Here is a 23,289-nt window from a genome sequence, read left to right on the forward strand (position 1 = left end):
TTCATTGAAACACGTGTCACCTCGGATTGTGTGGTGTTTGTCAAGAACAGTAGGAAAATGGGAGAATCACAAAGTTATCATTTCTAATATAGGTTGTGATCTTCAGCAGCTAACAAGCTATGATTTGCTGACTTCTGAAATGGTGAGATTGAAAATGGTAAGAAAATGGCGGTAAAAACATTTTATTCTATGAAAATATAATATCAATAGCTTAAATGGAGAAATTATCATAAACTTCAAGTCGACATCATTCATATTGTTCTATGTAAGTCTGTATTAATGCATTATGAACATTTATGGTTGTAATAGGAAGTATGGTGACATTCTCTTCTACTGACATGCTGACATCCTTCTCAATAAGCGGAAAGTCCTCCATATCTGCATTCCTTTCCAAACTAATAGCTGCAGATTCATTAGTATGCATGAGTATCGAAAAAGAACTGTTTTCTGGTGCAGCTTTTAGAGAAGTTTTTGCATTGGCTAGTTGTAAACAAAAAGCTCTCATGCTTTGCTCAAGTTTGATGAGATAAGGATCTGCATTTGGGCATTCCAAATATTTGTGATCGATTTCAAATACAAATCTTTGAATTTCAACTTTCCTGTCATCAAAAATGGTTAGCACTACTTTATCCAGGCTGCCAGATATCAAAAGTTCCTTTATTGCCATTAAGCATTTAACAATATAGCTGTTAACCTGCGGGTGAACAGAATATTTCAGTGGTGCACCATATTTTTTCCTACTTTCAAAAATTTCTTTTGGGTAAACACCAGATATAAACAGAATGTTGTGGATGGCCACTTCTAAAAACTCTTGAATAATATGGATTGTTGTTAGATCCATGACCAAAAGCTACATATTTGTTTGGTGAAAAATGTCTTCAATTAAAATTGCAGTTAAAACCTTCCGTTTCCTTACACTTTTAAAATTTGGCGCAGTGTTTTCGTAAATTCAGTGTGTTTTGTAGTGAAATAAAATATTCACCCAAATTAAAAATAATACAAAAAATAAGATTAAATTAAATATTAAAGATGTAGAATAATGCGAGTATCAACTTCTAAAACCAGGCACACTAATGCCAGCAAAATAGCGAAACCAGCCGCAAACAAAAATGTCAAATTGACATCTGCTTATTTGTTAGCACAATCGGGCTGCGTTCATTTAAATGGAATGATGATCATGATTTAACTAAACTACTTAGTTTAGTTCAATCATGATCATTATTCCAACAACACTATTAAAAACGGTTTTGTACTTACAAAACCATTTTTAATATAATAAATAAAGGAATATTTTGTTCCATTTTTGGAACTTTTCTACAATATTATATTCCTTCATTCTATAATAATAGATAAAACGTTTAACGTCATTATCATTATTGGTGATAGATCCGGGTTCCGGGTCAGTGATGTGATCGGATGACACATAACATGTAATAAATATTTATATCACAGCAGATAGCACAGGGATTGCACACTTAGACCGCTCTGAACATTTACTGCGGACTAACGATGAAAAAAAGCGAATGGTGTAAAAAATATAACAATAGGTCGTTTTCGAAAATGACCAACAAAAATTTCAATACTACTTTTATAAAATTTTAACTATTTATGGATCCGCAGTGAAAGGAAGTTACAGTACCTGAAAGAAAGGTTTTGTTTTGCTGCTGAACAGGAGAAAAAATGATGATGCATCCGCCTCTAATATATCGAGGTATACCTAAAGTGACCATACGTCCCGTTTTGAATGGGACCGTCCCGTTTTTAGATAGCCTGTCCCGTTGTCCCCAAGTAAAGTTACGGGACGTCGAAATGGCCCATTTTCAAAAAAGAGCAACACATGGTAATCAATTTTTAAAAATCCACAGCAGTTTGTAGTATGGCCGTTTCATTTTATGCTTGCCCAGAACAAATGCGCCTGTAGAAAGTCTTTTCACAGATGAATAAGTTGTGGACGTTTAAGTAGAAAGTAAAAAAAACGTTTAAGTAAAATCACTAGTATGGCATGTATCACTCAATTTTGTGTGCTTTGCCAGTAAAAAAAAAATAAAAAAAAAGTTGTGGACGACAGAAAACACAATTATAATTCGGAGTACTTAAAGTGATGTTGTTAATAATAATAATAATAAAACCCTTATCCGCACCCCAATGGTGCATAGGGCACTGCGTCATATAAACGCAGTGTTATCTTGATCGTTTACACATGAAGGAAAGGTGATCAGCCCTCCGCTTCAGGTACCAGTCCAGGGTAATTTTGAATAAATATGACAGTGAAAAAATCACTAATATTTATTTTACCCCCCTTGGGAATCGAACCCGGGACCTCCAGAACGGTAGCCAAGCGAGCTGATCATTACACTACGGAGGCGCAAAAATGTTTTTAGTTAAGATAAATTTTAAAAAGTCTTGCCAAGTATTCCATTCTCATTTAAAAGCAAACCCACTTATACTTACCCAAAAAATTTTCATCAGAAAAATATAACAACTTTTATTCCTTTTATTTTCTTTATCAATATTCCTTTTTCTTTTTATTAATACATAAATATATTTAAAAAATGTGTTTTCTTAAATGTACATACTATTACGTATAAATTGGTAGATGTCCCGTTTTGAGGACAAAAATAAATGGTCAGTTTAGGTATACCTAACTCAAAGTTTGTTATCTGAACGTAGTCTAAGTAGCTGCTAGCACACGAGCGTTTTCCGCCATTGGAATTCTGAATAATTAAAACCTTAGCCATTTATAATACAAAGAGAGCTGTGGTAAGTCATACAAAATTTATATTTTCCTTCTAGTAGAAACAAAAGTGGGTGTACAATTTTCCTGCATTCGCCTGTAGTCAGCAATATTTATCTAGAATATTTCCATCAATGCCTTCTGTATTAAATACTAACCGTGCATAGTCTAAGTGGTTTCAGCTGAGCTGCTTTGGAAAACTGGTTTCAAAGATTTGTGTACGTGCCAGTCTACAGTAATGTACTTATTTATATTGAATTTCGTGGTAAAACAATATTTTTATAGTAGTGTATTATGATAAAAAATATATATTTCACTGTATACAATTAAAAGTTATGCTTTTAGTATCTTATTTTTTTTACCTTGAATATCAAACATATTAGAAATGAGAGTTGTAATTTGTTTTAGGTAAATAGTAGATTCTTGCTCCGTGGTGTAATGGTTAGCTATTTAGCTACCGTGCTGGAAGTCCCGGGGTCGATTCACAGGGAGGGGGGTAAAAATAAATATTTCTGATTTTACACTCAAATATTTATTTAATATTACTCTAGACTGATTACCCTTAAGCGCAGGAGTGATAACTTTGCCTACATGTAAGTAATGATCAAGATTACTCTGCGTCAATATGATGCAGTGCCCTATGCACCATTGGGTGCAGATAAGGGTTAGAAAAAGAAGAAATAGTAGATATATTTATATTAAAATTTGATAAAATAAAATTTTTGCTTGTTATTCAATAAAACAAAAAGTATGTTAAAGCTTGGTAATAAAAACCAAATACCCCACAAAGACTATACAGTATACTAAAAATAAATAATTTATAACAAAATGCAATAATAAATACAATACAATGTATACAATAAGTATTAATTTAAAAAATATATACTTCCAATACGGTCCTGAAAATTATGTGACAACTATAAAAATATTTACATAAATAAACATTCCAAAGGTTGACATTGAAAGTGGAGTGAAAATATATTTTAGTTATGCTGTGAGCATACGAAAGTTGAACTTTAAAAAATTGTAAAAGTTTTAAAAATGTTTTCCAAAGTGTTCAGAAAAACCATTACTCCTTTGGCATACTTTAAAAACTCATTATTTTTTACCAATAATTATGTTGGTAGAAGATGTTATTCAAGTTTGAATGAAAATAGTAAATCTCTTCAACTTTTAGAAGAAAACTTGAGAGTCATTATTAAAAATTCTCAATACGAGTTCCCGTTTGTATGGTTAAGGGATAATTGCCAGTGTAATGAATGTTTTCACCCTAATTCGAAAAGCAGAATTGTTAATTGGAAAGGATTTGATGTGGAAGCCAAACCTGACTCTGTTACACTGGACAAGACTGGTGAAAAAGTTTTGATAACATGGAAAGATAAACATGTTTCGGAGTTTAATATAAACTGGTTACACTGCAGAAATTTTACCTCCACAACTAGGGAACATTTCTTATCTGAAATATATCAACCTAAGAGAGTATCGTGGAATAAGAAAACATTTGAAAGTATTTTTAAAAGATTTAACTTTGCGGGCATTATTAATGAAGACAGTCACTTAAAAGACTGGCTCGAAGCGCTTAGTATTTATGGTGTGACTTTAATCACTAATGTTCCCTCTGCAGAGGATTCTTGCCGAACAATTGCAAATAGAGTCGAATTTATAAAGAAGACCCATTACGGGGAAGAATTCATAGTAAAAAATAAATCTGATACAACCAATGTGGCTTATTTATCAAGTGTCTTGCAGATGCATACAGATTTACCTTATTACGAATACAAACCTGGTGTGAACCTTCTTCACTGTATTACACAGTCTGTGGGTAAAGGTGGGGAAAATCTATTATCTGATGGATTGTCCGCAGCATATAACTTGAAAATCCACGATAAGGAGGCTTATAAAGTTCTTACGCAGACTTTGGTGGATTGGGAAGATGTCGGTCAGGAGAAAAATAATCGCTTCCACAGTATATATAGGTCTCCGGTTATTTGTGAGGATTCAAATGGGGAAGTTGTCAGAATAAACCATTCTGTGCCTCAAAGAGGTAGTCATTTTAATGTTCCCATCCAACATGTAAAACCGTGGTACAGATCTATGAAAAGATTTATAGATATCATACACCAAGAAGCGGCAATTTTTAAGACCTCCCCTGGGGAAATATTATGCTTCGATAACAGAAGGCTTCTACACGGCAGAGATGAATACCACGATACAGCTGATAATACGAGGCACATTGTAGGAGTGTATCTAGACTGGGATTTCATATTTTCTAGACTGAGAGTGCTGAAAGAAATCGAAAGTTTCTAGTGTATAAAAAAATTAAAAGTCAGAATATTTGTTGCTTTGTCTTCTTTGGTAATAAAATAGTACCTAGCCATAATTAGAATAAAAATTTGTAAAAATTATCATGACGATGTAAGCATGTGTAAATTAATGTCATAAAATGAAATCAGTTCAATAAATATAATATAAATATTTGTGTTTTTATTAATACAAATAATTAAATTATATATCTAAATACAGTGTGAGTATTTTCAAAAAAAGTATTTTGATTAATTTTGAGCCTGTTGTCTTTAACGGACTTTTGGCTTTAACGGACACGTCATCCCTCCAATTTTATTGTATCTACTTTACACATCTAAAATTTCTCTTTAATGTCTAACTTCGAATTGTTTTTTATAAAAATCTTGAAATCATAAATAATACAAAAAGATAATAAGAATCACAAAGAACAACAGAAATATTATGATAATAATTATTATAGCAATAAAAAATTAAAAATCTAATACAAGTTGAATTTTTATTATTTTTATGAGAAGTAATTACAAGAACAGATAATCTATTGATAAATACTAGGTACCGCGAGAAGCGTCCATTTATTTTTTATCGGGAATAGACTCCAAGCCCTGAAAAAAATACATATTAGGGTTAATAATTAAATAAACACTTTTTCGCGAAGCATTTCCAAGGGATTATAATAATTCTAGTGAGCTATTGTCTGCTTAGGGCATGGTGTTGAAGATAGGAATCATGAGATCATAAACCATCTCCTTGGATAGGTAATTTGAGATTTTATAAAATTATAGCTAGTAAGAACTTACACTGATGTCATAAGCATTGCCTGTTATCCTTTCATCTCTCTGGTACATGTTCCTATCCCACCTGTCATCTAAATTACGCCTGAAAACCTAGAAGAAGACAAAACAATATTTGTTGTCTAATATGTCACAGTTTGAGGTTATATTTTTCATTACATAATATTTTCGGGAGGCTGTGTCAGCTTTCGAGATAATTTTCACAAACCCGCAAAGAGTATTGAAAAAGAGTCTCAGTATGTATTAAGAGTGTAGTTATCAAAGTGTATTCCATGTTTAACTTGAAACTTACGTTATTGAGTAAGCCTTTGTGAAGAAAGTACAATCCGTACCCAGGGAGAGAAAGTGCTACTGTGCAAATCATGAATGGAGGGAGGATTTCAAACCACATCGTGAAATATCGTTTTTACTCGATTTTTGTTAAGGAAATATGCAGAAACCAATCCAATTTTTCAAAACCAGAAAATATAATTCGCTGGTGTCAAAAATACGAACTGACGTCGCGGCGCTGGTGTCACGTAGTGCGATGTTTTTCCACCAGAGGGTGTTGGAGTGATCAGCTGTGTTTATCAGGAAATATGGCGGAGGGTGTGATCGAGCGTGAGTTCCCTCTTGGTGGTTTATTGCCAAAGAAAGTAACTGGAGTTGAATCGTTCATAAAAAAATACCCCGAGTACGATGGCAGGAACATTACAATCGCTATATTTGATTCGGGAGTAGATCCCGCAGCGGCCGGCTTACAGGTACGAAAATTGACTTGTCACTCTGCTATTTTTGTGTACTCATGCACAAAGAGGAAATCATTTTATTTAAATGGATAGTAATTAAATTATAATGTTTGCGAATCTCTTTCGTAGAATACAAGTACGGGAGAAGTAAAGGTCGTCGAGAGATTCGACTGCAGCGGGTGTGGAGACGTAGATACGAGCACTACTTGTCAATTGAAAGACGGACAGCTGGTCGGAACAACTGGTCGGAAATTACAGGTTCGTGACTGCAATGGCTAATATCTTACATTTATACCGTTAATTTCATTACGTGGAATGTGGTTGGAATGGCTGAAATTTTAAATATTTTTTGTTTGTGCAAATTTGAAAGATTCCAACAACTTGGGAGAATCCAAGTGGAGAATGGCGGATAGGGGTTGTTCACCCGTACATCTTGTACCCCACCAAGTTGAAGGAGAGAGTACAAGAACACCGCAAGGAGTTCCTGTGGGATCCCAAGCACAAGACGGCCTTGGCGGCAGCAGCTCGCGAACTTCAGGAATTTGAGGCTATGCACAGTAAGGGTTTATTTTCATATGTTATTCAAAGTTTCTTCAGTTACACCGTCAGCTTTAGAGTTAACATGAGACTAAACCACAGACAATACAAAAATAGTTCATTGAACCATGGATGATATTGCACAAATTGCAATAATGTCTTTTGTTGGTTTTAAAGCAAACAGCTTCTTCCTTAAGATTAATTTAAAAGATTTTAAAAGATTTAACAAAATAAAATAAAAAATCTAGCAGGGCTTGGGTATGAGGGACTTTTTTTATTATCGATTTAAACCGGTCGACATTATAATTAATTATAATAACATATATACTGATTTTTAAACAAAGCATAATCACTCGCAAACGATTGGAGGCTTATAAAATAAAATAAAGTTATAAAATGAAAAATCACAAAGTTACTACATTAAATATCGATTATAAACACATTATTATATGAAATTTAATTTTTCAGCATCGACCACTCTTTCTTATGATGATAAGTTACTGAAAGAAGAGTTGGAAGTTCGTGTAGAAATTCTCACATCATTAGAAAAGAAATTTAATGATGTCGGCCCATCGTACGATTGTGTGCTCTTTCACGATGGCAACGTCTGGAGGTATTTGTTATTTTTTCAATTTCAACTATTTTTATTATTTTTGGATTCCGGAGAAGTATTGAGGAAGAATATCGAATTTGTTATTTGATTAAATACCATTATAAATAAGATATTGCAGTGGAATCCCCTTTTTGTGATCACTTTGGTGCGTATTAGTTTTAATAAAAATTTTGGTTAGTATTGTTTTTTTATTTTTTGTGTGCATTTTAAAATATCACCAATTATATTTTACAACTAGATTTCATTAGGTATTTCCGATAACATTTACCTAACTATTGTCTATGGTAGCTACCCCCGAAAATGAAACTGTTTATTGAGGGGACAGTATACTGTTCCAAATTACGTTGTAATATCAACAAAAGTTCTTTTCAGACCCACATTATAAGTAAAGCGTATATTTATTTATTAATATAATTTCCATTTATTATATTTAATTAATAATATTCAGTGTGTGTTGTTAGTGATCCCTTGTAATCTTCTTCTTCGTCTTAGATTAATCACTTTTTAATAAATTCTTTATCATTGATTAACTAATATTTATTAAAAAACCTATAACCTTTAATTTGATAATTTTCCAGAGCCTGCATTGATACATCGGAGGAGGGTAACCTCTCTGATGGTGTGTTACTCGGGGAATATAGTAAAACACACGAACATAAACACTTGACTGAGTTGGACCAGATGACAGTGAGCATCAATGTGCATAACAATGGAAACCTACTAGAAGTTGTAGGGATGTGTTGTAAGTTTAAATTATATTTATATATTCCAACTCAAATATTCACCTAACTAGCCACTTCCCCTCACTCCAACTTTGCAAACATTCTTCACCTATTCCACATTCATGCATCTCCTTATCCATATCCTCTGATTATTCCGACTTCTAATCCCTCCACACCCAGTATTTGAAGCACTTGATTGTGCCAAGTTTTCCTCGGTCTTTCTCTGCTCTTATTTCCAACTTATTGCATTTTTGACAGGCACCGTGGCGCAGTTGGGTAGACGCTCGACTTTGAAATTAGCATTGTGGGTTCGATTCCTGCCATTTGCCAAATAAATTCAATAAATATTTATTTTCAATTGGTTTGGGTGTTTGTGATGTATTTCGTGTCTACCTTCCCTATCCTTACTATTCTACCCGCAGACAAGCTTAAAAAGAGGCTTTGCAGGTTATTCCGTAAAATTTTTTTTTTTACCATTATTTTCTCACTCATTCTTACATGTCCAAAACTATCTCGACACGTATTCTTTAGATGATGTCGGTAACGACGAAACCCGGTCGCTGGTCAAATAAAAATAAAGTGGAAAAGCTAAAAATATTGGTTTTAATCTAATAATATATTAAAAATGCAATTCCATCACATAATCAGTGGATAATATAAATCTACGTATTCTTTATTTTATTGATAATTTCCTTACCACCCATTTTACCACTCAAACATCTATTATACATTGTTTTGCTGCATGTTTGTCTTTCAATTTTTAAACTGTTACAGACTATGGAGTCATTTTAATTTTTAAAAAAGATATTTGTGTTTTTTATTATTTTCACAAATATTTCAATTTCATACTATTTCTGTGAGCCTAAGTGGCTCATTGTTAGAAATAGGTATCAAATTGCGGTAGAGGGGTTCGAGCCGAGAAACTCTGACTTAAGAGTCCGCGACACTAACCACGGGACCACAACCCGACCCTTATTTAACTCCTAATTTTTGGAATGTTCACATTAATTTGAACTTCCGCCAATGTACATATATTCTGTTCAAGAAGTTTAATAAATACATTATGTTGATTAAAATATTTTTCGACTACATTTATCATAATAACAATACTATGGTGTGTTTCTCAACCTGTAACATTAAACAATTAAATTAAATTCGTAGTATATAATTTGTCTTATCTTACATACTTAATAATAATGCTCGATGTTGTGTTATGCTTGGAGATATGACACCTTACCATTATTTTGCCCAAGTAAGTGAGTTTTGCCTGAAAGAGGATATTGTATGTACCATTTGTTCAAACTGCTTTGAATATATAGATATAATGAATTCACTTGGAATTTTGTTTTAAAGTATATCAGATTACATGGTTTGTTTCAAGTTCTGTGTTTTGTAAATCATCCATGTTATTCCACAAAATTAACTTTGTGGAATAACATAATGAATTAGATATAAAAATAAAACACTTGTATAAGACCACATTTTTGAGTTTATTAATGTAACCATGACTAGTTTTGAGAACTACAGATCGAAATTAGTCGTGTTTACATTAATAAATTGAAAAAAAAAAGTCTTTTATAAGTGTTTTATTTTTATATTTAAGATTGTTCATTTTTTTTACATGTTTACAGCCAGTCACGGGACTCACGTAGCTTCTATTGCCTCGGCTTACTTCCCTGATGAACCGGAGAAGAATGGAGTGGCTCCGGGAGCCAAGATTGTCTCCCTGACTATCGGGGACAGTCGCCTCGGCTCCATGGAGACTGGTACAGCCATCGTCCGAGCCTGTATCAAGGTCATGGAGATGGCTGCAACTTCTAAAATAGATGTCATCAACATGAGTTATGGGGAACACGCTCATTGGTCCAATGCTGGGTAGGAATAAAATTACAATAATTCCTTTTTATTTACAGATGCTGCATTTAATTTATTTATTTTTGTGACAGCTGATTTGCTTTGCACAGGCACCATCAAACGTCTTGGAAAAAATATATACACATATTAAGCCATTTTCAATTTCAGTTTTAATTGGTAAATACTATGCACTTCTTCAAATATATTGTTACATTTACTAAGTAAAACTTAAATTATTTAATTCCATATTTATGGATAGATATTACCACAAAGTGACTTCTGAGTCAATTAATGAAACACATATTTTGTTTTAAAAATAAAAATTTACCGGTAGAGTGCCGAAAATCGATACATTGACTCTTGTATACTTTGCCAAAAGTGCAGTCGTCGATATACCGATGATGAAGCCAGTGTTTTTTGGCGGTGGAGCCGGGACGTTGTGTTGTGGCGTACGCAATTTCTAAAATTTCGATTCGTCAAAAATTTTAACAAATTTTACTATTTTTTAGTGGAAAATAGAAATAAAAATTGTTTTTTTTTGTAAAAACTTATTGTTTTCGCCTTTATTATGTCCACTGAATTTGAAATGGGCCATTTTTGCAAAAATGCTTTAAGCGATTTTATCATACATATAAGAAAAATCTCAGCACTAAAACGGTTATAGCAGTAAATAAAGTGGGATTCTTCTATGATGTAGTCAGTGCATTTTTCGAAAATAGCGGGTTCGTAACTTACATTCAATATCCCTGGTTTAATTGTTATGGAGTAACGGAGATTTGATAAACCTTTTAATGTATATTTTATTTATTATTCATTCTGTTTGTGTATTTTTAGGCGAATAGGGGATATAATGAATGAGGTTGTGAACAAATACGGCGTAGCGTGGGTCGTCTCGGCTGGAAACCACGGCCCCGCCCTGAGTACTGTTGGCTCACCACCCGACATCTCACAACCTAACCTCATTGGTAAAAATTTATATTTTTATATTTCATCTATACATCTCATGAGGTTGAAACATTCATGCATATTATTATAATGTAATTACAAGGTAAGCAGAGCAATATTCACGATATGAGCTTTAGAAATAACTAGAGCACTGATGGAGGGTGAACATAGGAAATTTATTTGGGACTAATTATATTATTCCAAATTTTTATAGCAATAGCGCAGTAGGAAGAGAAAAAGATCTCTTATGCACCTTTTGTTTATTTCGATGATTGGATACACTGCAGCAGCAACAGTTTATGAAAATCAAATATAAAAACTTCTTTATCAGCCATCTCTCCACTGCTAAATTTAGGCCTCTTCTATTATTTTCCAGATTTCTCTCGCTTGGGCTTTTTCGATCCACTAACTACCCGCGACGGGGTAACGTCATCGGCCCATCTTTTCTGGGGCTGACCTATTTCTCTCTTCATGTCCCATGGTGTCCACTGCAGAACTCTGGATGGCAATCTGTCCATTCCATGTCTCGCAACATGACCCTCCCATTGCCATTTCAATCTAGCTTTATAAAAATTAATTTATCAAATTATAAATAAAACACTTGTTTATTTACTAGGGTATATATTTAGTAAACATTAGATTAAAAACACAATTATGTACACTGTGTGAAACTCTTAGTAGATATTTTTACTACACTGAATAGCTCAATAGCCAAATAGAGTAATAAATTATTAAATATTTTTTATTGGGATCATTGCAGGAGTGGGGGCGTACGTGTCGCCTGACATGATGGCGGCGGCGTACTCGATGCGCACGCGGCTGGCGGGCACGGCGTTCACGTGGAGCTCGCGCGGGCCGTGCGCGGACGGGGCGGCGGGCGTGAGCGTGTGCGCGCCGGGCGGGGCCATCACCTCGGTGGCGCACTTCACGCTGCGCGGCACGCAGCTCATGAACGGGACCAGCATGTCAGCCCCGCACGTGGCGGGAGCCGTGGGTGCGTGCCACATCATGTTGTAGCGAGAGATGAGATTGGAAATTAAAATTGGAAAAAATTTGTAGTAATATAATACTTCGATCAATCATTAAAAGCCGATTAGAATTTTACTATTTTTAATTATAGTTTTACTTAGTAAATACCACTATTTTTCAAAAACTACTGTCACACGTGTTTCGATGCATTCCGCATCATTTTCAAACACCGTATTTGAAAATGTTAAAAAAATGTGTTAAGATATTAATAATTGTGTCTGGTTGTGGTCCCGTTAAGTCAAGAGTTTCTCGGTTGTGAATCCACTCTACCACAATTTGATACCTATTTCTAATAATGAGCTGCTTAGGCTCACAGAAATAGTGTGAAATTGAAATATTTGTGAAAATAATAAAAAAACAAATATTTTTCTTTTGTATAAAATTTCAAAATAAAAATAACTCCATAGGTATTTTTGTAAATAATAAAAACACAAATATTTCTCTTGTATTTTAAAATTAAAAAATAATGTGAGTTTCTCATTCCCCAGGTATCCTCCTCTCCGGCATGAAGGCGAACCAGCTCCCGTACTCTCCGTACAGCGTGAAGCGAGCGCTGGAGAACTCGGCCACGTACCTGGCGGACGTGGAGCCCTTCGCGCAGGGCTGCGGGCTGCTCAGCGTGGAGGGGGCCTACGCCATCCTCAGCGAGCACTGCAACGCACCCGAGAGGGACGTCAGGTTCGCCATCACCTGCGGAGCGGGGGACTGCAAGGGCATCCACCTGAGGGGCAAGATGCAAGACAAACCCAAGGATTTCAACATCACTGTGGAGCCCTTCTTTGCAACTGATTTTCTGAACCCTCAAGGTGAAAAAAAAACAGATTATTTTTAAAGTATTTTTTTAAAATCAGATTTAAGTTTTGCACTGAGATTTTTCAGTGGAACTGCAATTTATAGAATAAAACAACAACTATTTAGTGTTTTCCACTTTTATTTTATTTGACCAGTGACCAAGTTTGTTAGCGATATCATCAAATTGGTGGAAGGTTAGACAAAATTCTTTTATATACACAACAAGTTAGGGGTTAAATAATGACAATTTTATAATATTTGTCTTGTCAATTTTTCTGAAATTTAAATTCATTTTGTCAGAAAATGAATTATAATTGACATAATATCATGGTTTTCAACCCTTGCCTTATTGTGTACATAGTATAAAATTTTGTCTAGGCTCCCACCAGTCAGATGATGTTGTTAACATCAGAATTTGTCAAAATCATCACTTGTCAAATAAAGCTAAAACGGGAAAACTCTAGTGTTGTTGTTTTATTGTACAGGTTGTACATATTTTTAAAGCAAGTATAGAATTTATAATAGGAGAGTCCCAACACAAAAAATTAAAATAATACATATTCCAAAATTTTTGAATAACTATTTTTCCCAAGATGATTGATGTCTTAACAATTGAATTGAACAAGGCTATTGAGATAAGAATATGGAAGTATGACCATTTATAAACCTTACGACCTGTCATCGGCTAGTTTAAATAATCACTTTGTACACCATGGAATGTTCACCACTCTCCCCATGTTCGACAACCGCATTACTCAAATATCATAAGTTGCATATCTATATAACACCGCATATATCTGCTTTGTTGTTTCAGGTATTTCTCAGAATCCCACAAAGATAGATTTTAACATAAAGCTAACATTAGTATGCGATTCTCCGTGGGTCAAGTGCCCATCTTTTTTGGATATGATGAATGTGGCGCGTGTCTTCGCCATCAGAATAGAACCAGAGGGTTTACCGAGTGGTGCACATTTTACAAGGTAATCACATTTCACTTTATATTATTGGATAGTATAAAAAATACTTTTATTTTGTCAGTAAATACAATTGCTTCATGAATTTTTCAGTATCAAGGCGTACGACGTGAAGTGCGTTTCGAAGGGGCCAGTGTTCCAGGTGCCCATCACGGTGATCCAGCCGCAGGCGGTGGCGCAGGAGGGGCCCGCGTGCGCCGTGGCCGGCTGCCTGTTCCGGCCGGGCTCCATCCGGCGCCACTTCCTGGTGCCCCCCGAGCAGGCGTCCTGGGCCGTGCTGCGCCTCGCCTGCGCCAGCCGCGACCAGAGCGGCCGCTTCCTCGTGCACTGCATGCAGGCCCGCCCGCGCCAGAGCTGTAAGACCAACGAGTACCAGAAGATGGTTAGCGTCACCTCGCAGGCCGATACGCTGCTCCCCTTCCACGTCAAGGTAAATATTTCCAACCTTTTTAAAATAGATAACAATTTCTTGGAAAAAGAAGCAGAAGAAGACCGACGAAAACTTGGCACAATCAAGCATGTCAAATACTTGAAAGCGGCCGGGCCAGGAGTCGTAATTATCGTTTGGTATGTATGAGGAGATGCATGAATGTGGAAGACAGAGTGCTGTGGCATTCGATTCTCTCTGCCTACCCCTGCGAGGAAGCGGCGTGATGGTTAGTTAGTTTAGTTAGTTGGAATTTCTTCTTTAATTTTTTTTAATAATAATCACTACCACAGCATGCAAACAATACTACCTTACTAAGAATTACTTACTCCAGCCTTTTACTTGTGTCCAGTATTGAACAAAGGCCTCCCTCTTGGACTTCCACAGTTCTCTGTTGGACGTGATTTTCTTCCAGTGCATGCCAGCAACTTTTTTAATGTCATTGGACCATCTTGTCTGGGGCTTACTTACGCTTTTGCGTCCCTATTCTAGGCCTCCAGTCAAGTATCTATCCTCAGACATTTGTGCCACATTGCTGCACAAATGTCTGAGGATAGACACCTGCCCAGTTCTACTTTAGTTCCGCGATTCTGTTACTTTGGTTAACATAGATGAGAATCACATTTTGACATCTCAACATAGATGAAGAAGAATATGCAGTATAATTTTACATACTGGGAGAAAATAACTCACTACAGTGGAGAAAATAATCTGAACAAATTATAAGCTGCATACAAAATTTAAATCATGTTTTCTCAAGCGTCTCTCGGTCTGTAAAATAATCTGGTCTGGATTATGCATGCATCTAAATAAAACCATTTTCAAACCAACTATAAATGTCTCCCATGAACTCAAACTTAAAGCGTTATGAGATGATATATATGTATATGAGTTCCAAAAATTTGAGTACTGTGGTTAACAATCATGGGTAGAATGGCGAATGTTACTTGTGTATAAAGTGATCACTTCACCAGCCTATGACAGGTCATAAGCCCTGTAAATATCCAGACTTTCATTTTCTTTTTCATCTATGTTGAGATGTAAAAATGTAAAAATAACTGCTAAGTGGAAAAACCCAGATTTGTGAACGAGGTTTCGGATATACCCAAAAATGTTGTGAATGGATGAGAATTCTTTCAAATTATTATTCATCTATTTGGAGACGTCCTCAAGAGACTCTTACACACACTCTGCAGAGTTAGAATTCCAGTTTGAAGAAGTATTTTTATTATTTGGAAAAATAAAATAAAGGTTTTTTTATTTCTCCAAATAATATATAATATTACAATGATCCACAAAGTTAGTGCTTTAAATATTCAAAATATGAAGAAGTATGCACTTATTGTTTTAATTTTTCTCTTTTTTCATCAGGGTGGCATTGTTCTTGAAGTGGTCATAGCTAAATTTTGGGCCAACATCGGTGAAGTGGTCCTGAACTACAGTCTGGAGTTCCACGGGATCCGACCCGACACCTCCCCGCTGGTACTCCACGGGGCCGAGGGTCTGCACTGCGTCAACCTGCATTTCCTGACGCAGGAGGAGTGCCAGCCTCAGGCCACACTCAAGAATACTGTCCAAGTCATAAGGTAAACACTATTCTGACTAGTTTTAGAATATATATCATGACATCAAACAATGACAATGTGAATCGTGTATTTTGTGAAATGAAAAATCACAGATGTGCTATACTTTTGTATGCAGTTGTTTATCACAGTTGGTGTTTTAATTTATGTATTTTTTATTATTTTCTTTACAGACCATCAGAATCCAAACTCGTTCCACTTACTGAGAGAGATGTGATTCCTCCCGGCAAACAAATTTATGAAATAAATAATTCATACAACTTCCATATACCTAAAGCTACTGAGGTAATACTTAAACTATATATTTTCTTATAAAAGACATTATATATCATTTAATGACATATTTTTCTCTTTAATCCTTGTCCGCACCCTATGGTGCATGGAGCACTGCATCGTATGGAAGCAGTGTTATCTCGATCGGTAAATATATTTAGCCTTGTGCCTCAGCACAGGGCTGATACTGAGGTATAGGGTAATATTAAATAAACGTTACAGTGAAAAATCACTTATATATATTTTGACCCCCCCTAAGAATCGAACCAAGGACTTCCGGCACAGTAGTCAAACATGCTGACCACTGCACGGATGAAAATGTTTTAGTATTATTTTTTACTTTCAGATAACACCGAATGTGTCTCTACTTAGCGATATGCTTTACGAATCAGAATTTGAGTCCCAATTGTGGATGTTATTTGACAATAATAAGCAGCATATTGCTTCAGGGGATGCCTACCCTTCCAAGGTAAATTATTATCTTGTAAAAACATAGTCGGCTGAACAGTACGGTGATAATGATTATCTGTTTTTGTTTTCAGTACACTGTCAAAGTAGAGAAAGGAGATTACGTATTGAGACTGAATATCCGCCACGACCGGAAAGAAATATTAGAAAAACTTAACGAATTACCCCTTCTGCTGCAGCAGAAGATGGCTCAACCCCTCACGCTGGATGTGTATGCCACACAGTCGCAGGTCAATATTTCCCTAACACCAATATCTTATCAGTTCAATATCACAGGTCAATGAATATCTCGAAAATATTAATATTTCTGTGATGCATTTCGTGTTTGCTGAACACGTTTGTTTGAACCACGAGGTTGCAATTACTATCAATCACGCTTTTAATTTTTATTTTTATTTTCTCGTCAGGACTAAAGGTTTTTTTTGGTCACGGGATTTTACATTACTTGAATTATATAACATAAATTAAATACAACCAAAATCCATCGATTCACAACTCGGGAGCCCGATTCACAATGACCAAAAAAAAGGTTGGCAATATATTTACACAAAAATACTGAAACAAAATGTGTAAACTCAATTTTAAATGTTATTAAGGCAAACTAACTCTGGAAGAGGCCAAAATTAAATTTATTTGGAATAAAACATGTGATGTATTGCCTGAATTTATTACCTTTCTACCTATTTTTATTTCCTATGGATTTACCTTTGGTTGTATTGCCAGTTGAAAATTTATATTTGAATGACGGAGTAACAATCTGAAATTGTTTTTTTTAGGCTTTAACGGGTGGTAAAAAAATGGTTGGAGGATGTATTTCTGCCGGCACTACATTACCAATTTACCTCGCGCCACTGCCCAATGATAAGTATGTACAAAATTCATACATTTCTTATCATGCAACTGAATAATTATGTATGTGCATATTGTATCAATGTCTTGAAACTACATATCATATTAACATTTTTTTATTATTATTGCCTGTCCACTAGACTGGGTAAGAATTTAACAGTAGGTCAGTACATGACGGGGACTGTGACGTTTGCTAAGGACGAACACGGGAAGAAAGTGGACTTCTACCCCCTGAAGTATATTCTACCCGAAGCTCCCAAAAAGGCAGTCAATGGAAACAAGGACAAGGATAAACCTAAGTTTGACGAGTACACGGAAGCTCTGCGGGATCTGAAGACTAATTGGCTCACCAAGTTGGGTAGGTTTTCCACCATCATCATTAAGGGCATTTGTCCGCCTTCATAGTGTAGTGATTAGGTTAGGTTAAGTAGCGTGTTTGGCTATTGTGCTCCTTGAGGGTCAAAGTAAATACAAGTGGTTTTTCACTCTATTTGATATTACCCCGGACTGATACCTGAAGTATGCCTTTATAAAATTAAAGATCCAGTTGACGTTGCATCAATCTGATGCACTGCTCTATTCACCATTGGGTGTAAATAAGGGTCAAAATAATGAAAAAAAACAAGTCATGGAGGCCTATTGCAACAAAGTATGTATTTTCATAGATATTTCTTTTGGCATTTTCTTATTTATTGATTTTGTTTGTATTGTAGATTTTAGTTTAAATAATGGCATTGTGTATGAATTATCTTAATTTATCAGTGGTGGGTACCTAATTACCTGCATAACTGCATTTTTAGCCTTTTTTAAATAATGGCAATCAAATGTAATCATGATCAAGTTGGTAGCCATGTACTTACCAACTCGTATTACCAATTTAACAACTGTGAAAGGTTAAAACTGTTTAGGTTTGGGCATTCTATGTGGACCCACAATTCTTAAATTCTTTGTCGGATGAGTTCCATTTTCAATTGGAATATTCTAATGCATTGAAAAGCAAAGACAAATATGTATATTGAGTGCTCGGCTGTACGGTTGGCAACACTTTAACCAATTTCAAACAAAATTTACACTGTTATAACCACCATAGTAACTCCTGCAGGTACAAACTAGAGTTTATCTCTGCCGCAATCATTTCGTCATCTCCATCACTGTCATTTAGTCGACTCCATTTTCCACCTCTCCGAGTAGTCCTTTAAAATCAACTCTTAGCCTCTTAATGGCTGGATAAAAAACTGGTAGTTCTAAATAACGATCAAGATAACACTGCGTCAATATGATGCAGTGCCCTATGTACCATTGGGTACGGATAAGGGCTAGAAGAAAAATAAGAAGTTCTAAATAAGGTTGTCACTATTAGTTATACAGTATAAAAATACCACAATTTTTATTTAGAATGTCATGTATATTGTTTGTGTTTATTTTAATTTATAGAGGGAGAGCAAGCTCAGACATTGTATGATGAGCTGGTCAAGAGCTACCCGACCCACTTGGGATGCCACACGGCCTTCATGCAGAGTCTGGACTCGAGCACAGACTTCCGGAAGCTGCCGTCTCCGGGTTCCGTTCCCGACACGACAGCGGCCGCCTGTAACAAGCTCATCTCCATCGCCGACAAGATTATCACGGCCATCGACCAGGAAAAGCTGCTAGCCTATTTTGGAATGAAGAACGATAACAGACCAGATGCGGCTAAAATAAAAATGTAATCTTTTATCTATTAATATTTTGTCATACACATAATTACAATTTACAATAATATGCCCTCACTGGGTTTTCCCATGCCGATGGTACATTTCACAATACTTATTTATAAAGTTTTATGAAATGTAATTTTTTTATGAAATGCAATCAAATACGACACAGCCAAATGATCTGATCTCTTTCAGATCTACGCACTTTCATTATCCATTTATAAATAGCTCTCTTTTGCTTAGTTTCATTATTTAATGACTTTATGGAAAATGGAGGCAGGTTGTACAATTTTATGGCAAAAAAATCAAAGTTCCTTTGGCCAAAAGAGGTATGTGTTAGATTTTGTTTCATGTTCATCTGTGTTTTGGATCTTTTGGTTCTATGTATGTTTCCATAAAGTATATTAAATGCTATTTGTTTGCTTTTTGATATATTTTTATTACACATACATATATAATATAGATATAAATACATGCAATAGTAAGTACTTTGAAATAACTTGATAAGCAGCAGCTGTCAACCAGTTTAAACACGGCTTGGATGCTTTTTTGTTTGAAGAAAAACAATCGCAAACAAAATATAATATAGGAGATATGTGTATACCAGCCAAGGCTACCTTATAATAACTAATAACTAGGCTAACTAATAATAATTATAATAAAGTAAAATATGAAACACAATATTGCCTGTATTTTACACATGGTGTATTTTTTTTATACAAATATTGTAAAATATTTATTACAATTTAACTTTTATAATAAATTTTATCATAAAAAAAGTGAAATTGTAGCAAGTATGTATTTAAAACAATGAAAAAGACAACTTATTTCTCACTTGTTATTGTAGTTTCTTCATATTACTAATTATTAAATCATTCCAGACAACAAGAGAAGCAGCGAGGATATTTATTAGACGCTCTGAATAAGAAAGGGATAGCATTATGTCGACTGTACCTACTGGCCGGAGACACTAAACCCTCCATCGATCAAATCAAACTGATAGCATCAGAAATTGTGAAGTTCTCGGATTTAAATGATTCTAAGGTTAGTCAGTTTTTCCTTCCTACTATAATTTTTTTGCTTTATAGTTGAATATGAAGATATTATCCTTATAGTTATGTGATGTGTTTATATCAGTTTCGGTAATGTCAAATCTCTGGGTCTATAAATTATGTGTGTATCTATGAATTGGCAATTCATTGAAAGCCCTACATGCGTCGGTTAGAGCAACTGTATGCAGACTAATATTATCTCTAAATTTGATAATCTGATGCTGGGTATATTCATAAATGTGTATTTGTAACAACTGCAATGAGGGAGTGTAATTTTATAAATTACGCATATTTGCTGTTTTAATGATGTATACATATTAAGTTTCAGGTGGTTATGTGTTGAATAAATGTTTTTTTGTTGTCAGGTTCTTCATTTTGCTCTGTGGCACAGTATGGTGACAGAGCACTGGGGCCGCGCTATCAAGTTCCTCAACAAGATTGGAGAGGAGCGCTGCACTTGTGATATTGACGATAGATTAGTTAAATTGTATTCCTCCCTGGACTGGAGTCACACCTCTGCATTCACTACAAGTGCTCTTCCCGTTAAATATCCACCCGCTTATCGATTATTTTAGTCAAAAGCAATGCTAAATCTCATTTACTTTTGACGATGGCTAGTAAATTAGATAAATAAACTAATTACATACATAGATTATTCTATTGATATATCGAATTTCACTTCTTATTCAACTTTAATTACAGTAGAGTCTCTATAGTCTGATATGTTTAGTAATCCAACAGGGAAAAAAAACTTGAAGATACAGTTTTTGAAAGTGCTGGCCGCAATAATCTGGCAATTTGAACTTCAGGAAAGTATTGCAAATGCACTGATATATCGCTCACTCCTTTCAAGAACGTCATAAATCAAAAAACTTATTCTTAAGGTTTTTAAAGTTTAAAAATATAATACGATGTTTTAAAAATAAATATCAAGCCACTTACTGAACTTTTTACTGTGCAACAGATCTTTTAGGTAAAACCTGAAGGTTTTTTTTTTCCATTTGCAAATTATTTAGTATATTTGAAGAAATAATTAAACAATACATTTTCTTTAAAATGCAAAAACAACACTTTCTGCCCTGTAGCGGGTAAATATTAAGTTTAAAATATGCCTCTTTTGCTGGGATATAGTACATTTTCTGGGCATTCCGAAAACATGCACAATTGAAAATTGACGATTTTTGATTTATGACGTTCTTGAAAGGAGTGAGCGATATGTGAAAACCTAGCTGTAATTTGTGATTAGTTTTTATAAGATGATGTATTAATAAATATGTATTTTAAATGATTTATTTTTGTAGTTATTTTTCTTTAATTCCAGTAATTTAACAGCAATCTGTCTGATGCACGTCAGATTACAAAGACTTTACTGTACATTCATTACCATTTTATCATTGGGACGTCATCAACAATAGTAAATATAAATTTTGTTGTCGAATGGGTCCCATGAAATGTAATGGTGCCTCTATATGTATGATTTATATTCATTGGAACGCTTATTTTAACAAACCATAATTCTTTACTGTACTTTTCTCCTCTCAATACATATTTTTGCAAATTCACGCTTGTAAAAATTGGTCCGTACGTACATTATAGTATGCCAAATGTGTGTTCAACTGATATTACAATCATGAAAGATACGGTAGAAATCATTTAAAATGAAACCATGGGAATCAAAAATTTTTTGTCGTAAAAGATACATACAAAAAAATATGTCACTAAACTTGAGAGTTGTATTATTCAAGTTTAGAAGTCATTCATCGACCGTCTTTATATATATTGAAGCATATTACATTGGATATACTATTTATTAACACTACACATAGCTATCCAAAAAAAATGTAATACTAATGGTAATTATTTATTGTCAAAAAAGAAAACTGAATTTGAGACCGTTAACAACAATGATTTTTTTACTTTTTACTTTCATTTACTAACAATTAGTAATCTCATCATTTATGAGGTTATTTATATTGATATTGTATATTATTCTGATTTAAAAAAGAAGCGAGTATTAAACAATAATGATAATAGCAATTCTAAATATTTCTGATGTTAAACTTAAATCAAGGGCAAATTCTTTCTTCTATGTGGTAGCTCGAGCGAGAGTCCATAGACAGCTTTTGATGCCATAGCAAAGTATCGAAAAGATGTAGCATTGTACAATTCTCATTCCCAAACTGAGGTTGAAGTTTCTATTACTAAGGTCATGCATTTTAAAGAAGAAATTTCTCGCCGTTTGTATCCTGACTTAGATCTCTTGAGAATGGTCCCGCTGGTTATCAAGCCAACAGCCCAGATGTTTATGTCACTTTCTTAATTTATCTGTTCCCATTCTGAGGGGCACAACTGGCAATTACATATTTAGTTTTACCGACAATCACTACTTTTCCGCAAATTCTTTCAGTATTTTTCGAAGATTTGATCCTTAAAATGCTTATTACAACCGTCCAAAAAAAATCATCAAGAAAGTGCAATGCTATTCGCCTGCAATATAATTTATAAATAAATAGTGTCACTTGAATTTATTTTAAGCGTATCATTGTTTAAGAATATTGTAAGTAAAATATTCACTTCTTATATTTATCTGGTCGGATATCTGCTGGTTTTATTTACAAATGGATTGTATTATATAATATGTAAACTTATAATAAAGTATCTTTTTTACAAAAAAAATGTGTTTTACTTTTATCTATATATATATATATATATATATATATATATATATATATATATATATATATATATATATATATATTATTTTTCTTAAAACCCTTATCCGCACCCAATGGTGTATAGGGCACTTTATCATTTAAATGCAGTGTTATCTTAATCGTTAACACATGAAGTAAGGAAAACCTCCGCTTCAGGTACCAGTCCAGGGAAATATTGAATAAATATTAGAATGAAAAAAAAACTT

At 34.4% G+C, this 23,289-nt stretch overlaps 4 protein-coding genes across 4 annotated transcripts; 2 read left to right on the top strand and 2 right to left on the bottom strand.

The window, feature by feature from the left end:
* Positions 1-191: 191 nt before the first annotated feature.
* PolZ2 (DNA polymerase zeta subunit 2) lies at positions 192-982 on the bottom strand. Its single transcript, XM_088256658.1, has one exon. It carries the CDS (start codon positions 839-841, stop codon positions 248-250), a length of 594 nt encoding a protein of 197 aa, XP_088112784.1. The 5' UTR covers positions 842-982; the 3' UTR covers positions 192-247.
* A 2,645-nt stretch (positions 983-3,627) lies between these two features.
* Positions 3,628-5,207, top strand: LOC148313801 (gamma-butyrobetaine dioxygenase-like). The gene has a single exon (XM_088256694.1). It carries the CDS (start codon positions 3,776-3,778, stop codon positions 5,039-5,041), a length of 1,266 nt encoding a protein of 421 aa, XP_088112820.1. The 5' UTR covers positions 3,628-3,775; the 3' UTR covers positions 5,042-5,207.
* A 308-nt stretch (positions 5,208-5,515) lies between these two features.
* ND-MWFE (NADH dehydrogenase (ubiquinone) MWFE subunit) lies at positions 5,516-6,354 on the bottom strand. The gene is made up of 3 exons (XM_088256707.1): positions 6,122-6,354; positions 5,836-5,922; positions 5,516-5,640 (listed from the first exon to the last, which is right to left on the bottom strand). The coding sequence occupies exons 1-3, from the start codon at positions 6,218-6,220 to the stop codon at positions 5,611-5,613; spliced, it is 216 nt and encodes a 71-aa protein (XP_088112833.1). The 5' UTR covers positions 6,221-6,354; the 3' UTR covers positions 5,516-5,610.
* A 39-nt stretch (positions 6,355-6,393) lies between these two features.
* Positions 6,394-23,045, top strand: TppII (Tripeptidyl-peptidase II). Its single transcript, XM_088256682.1, has 20 exons — positions 6,394-6,572; positions 6,687-6,815; positions 6,928-7,114; positions 7,563-7,707; positions 8,286-8,449; positions 10,061-10,304; positions 11,118-11,248; positions 11,989-12,222; positions 12,746-13,063; positions 13,864-14,029; positions 14,117-14,453; positions 15,822-16,036; positions 16,207-16,318; positions 16,653-16,775; positions 16,849-17,004; positions 17,551-17,639; positions 17,764-17,981; positions 19,058-19,328; positions 20,199-20,361; positions 20,735-23,045. The coding sequence occupies exons 1-20, from the start codon at positions 6,408-6,410 to the stop codon at positions 20,942-20,944; spliced, it is 3,777 nt and encodes a 1,258-aa protein (XP_088112808.1). The 5' UTR covers positions 6,394-6,407; the 3' UTR covers positions 20,945-23,045.
* The last annotated feature ends 244 nt before the right edge of the window (positions 23,046-23,289 follow it).

Source organism: Brachycentrus maculatus, unplaced genomic scaffold (assembly GCF_059751285.1).
Source record: "Brachycentrus maculatus isolate JH-2025_06_01 unplaced genomic scaffold, ASM5975128v1 h1tg000005l, whole genome shotgun sequence".
Lineage (NCBI taxonomy): Eukaryota > Metazoa > Arthropoda > Insecta > Trichoptera > Brachycentridae > Brachycentrus > Brachycentrus maculatus.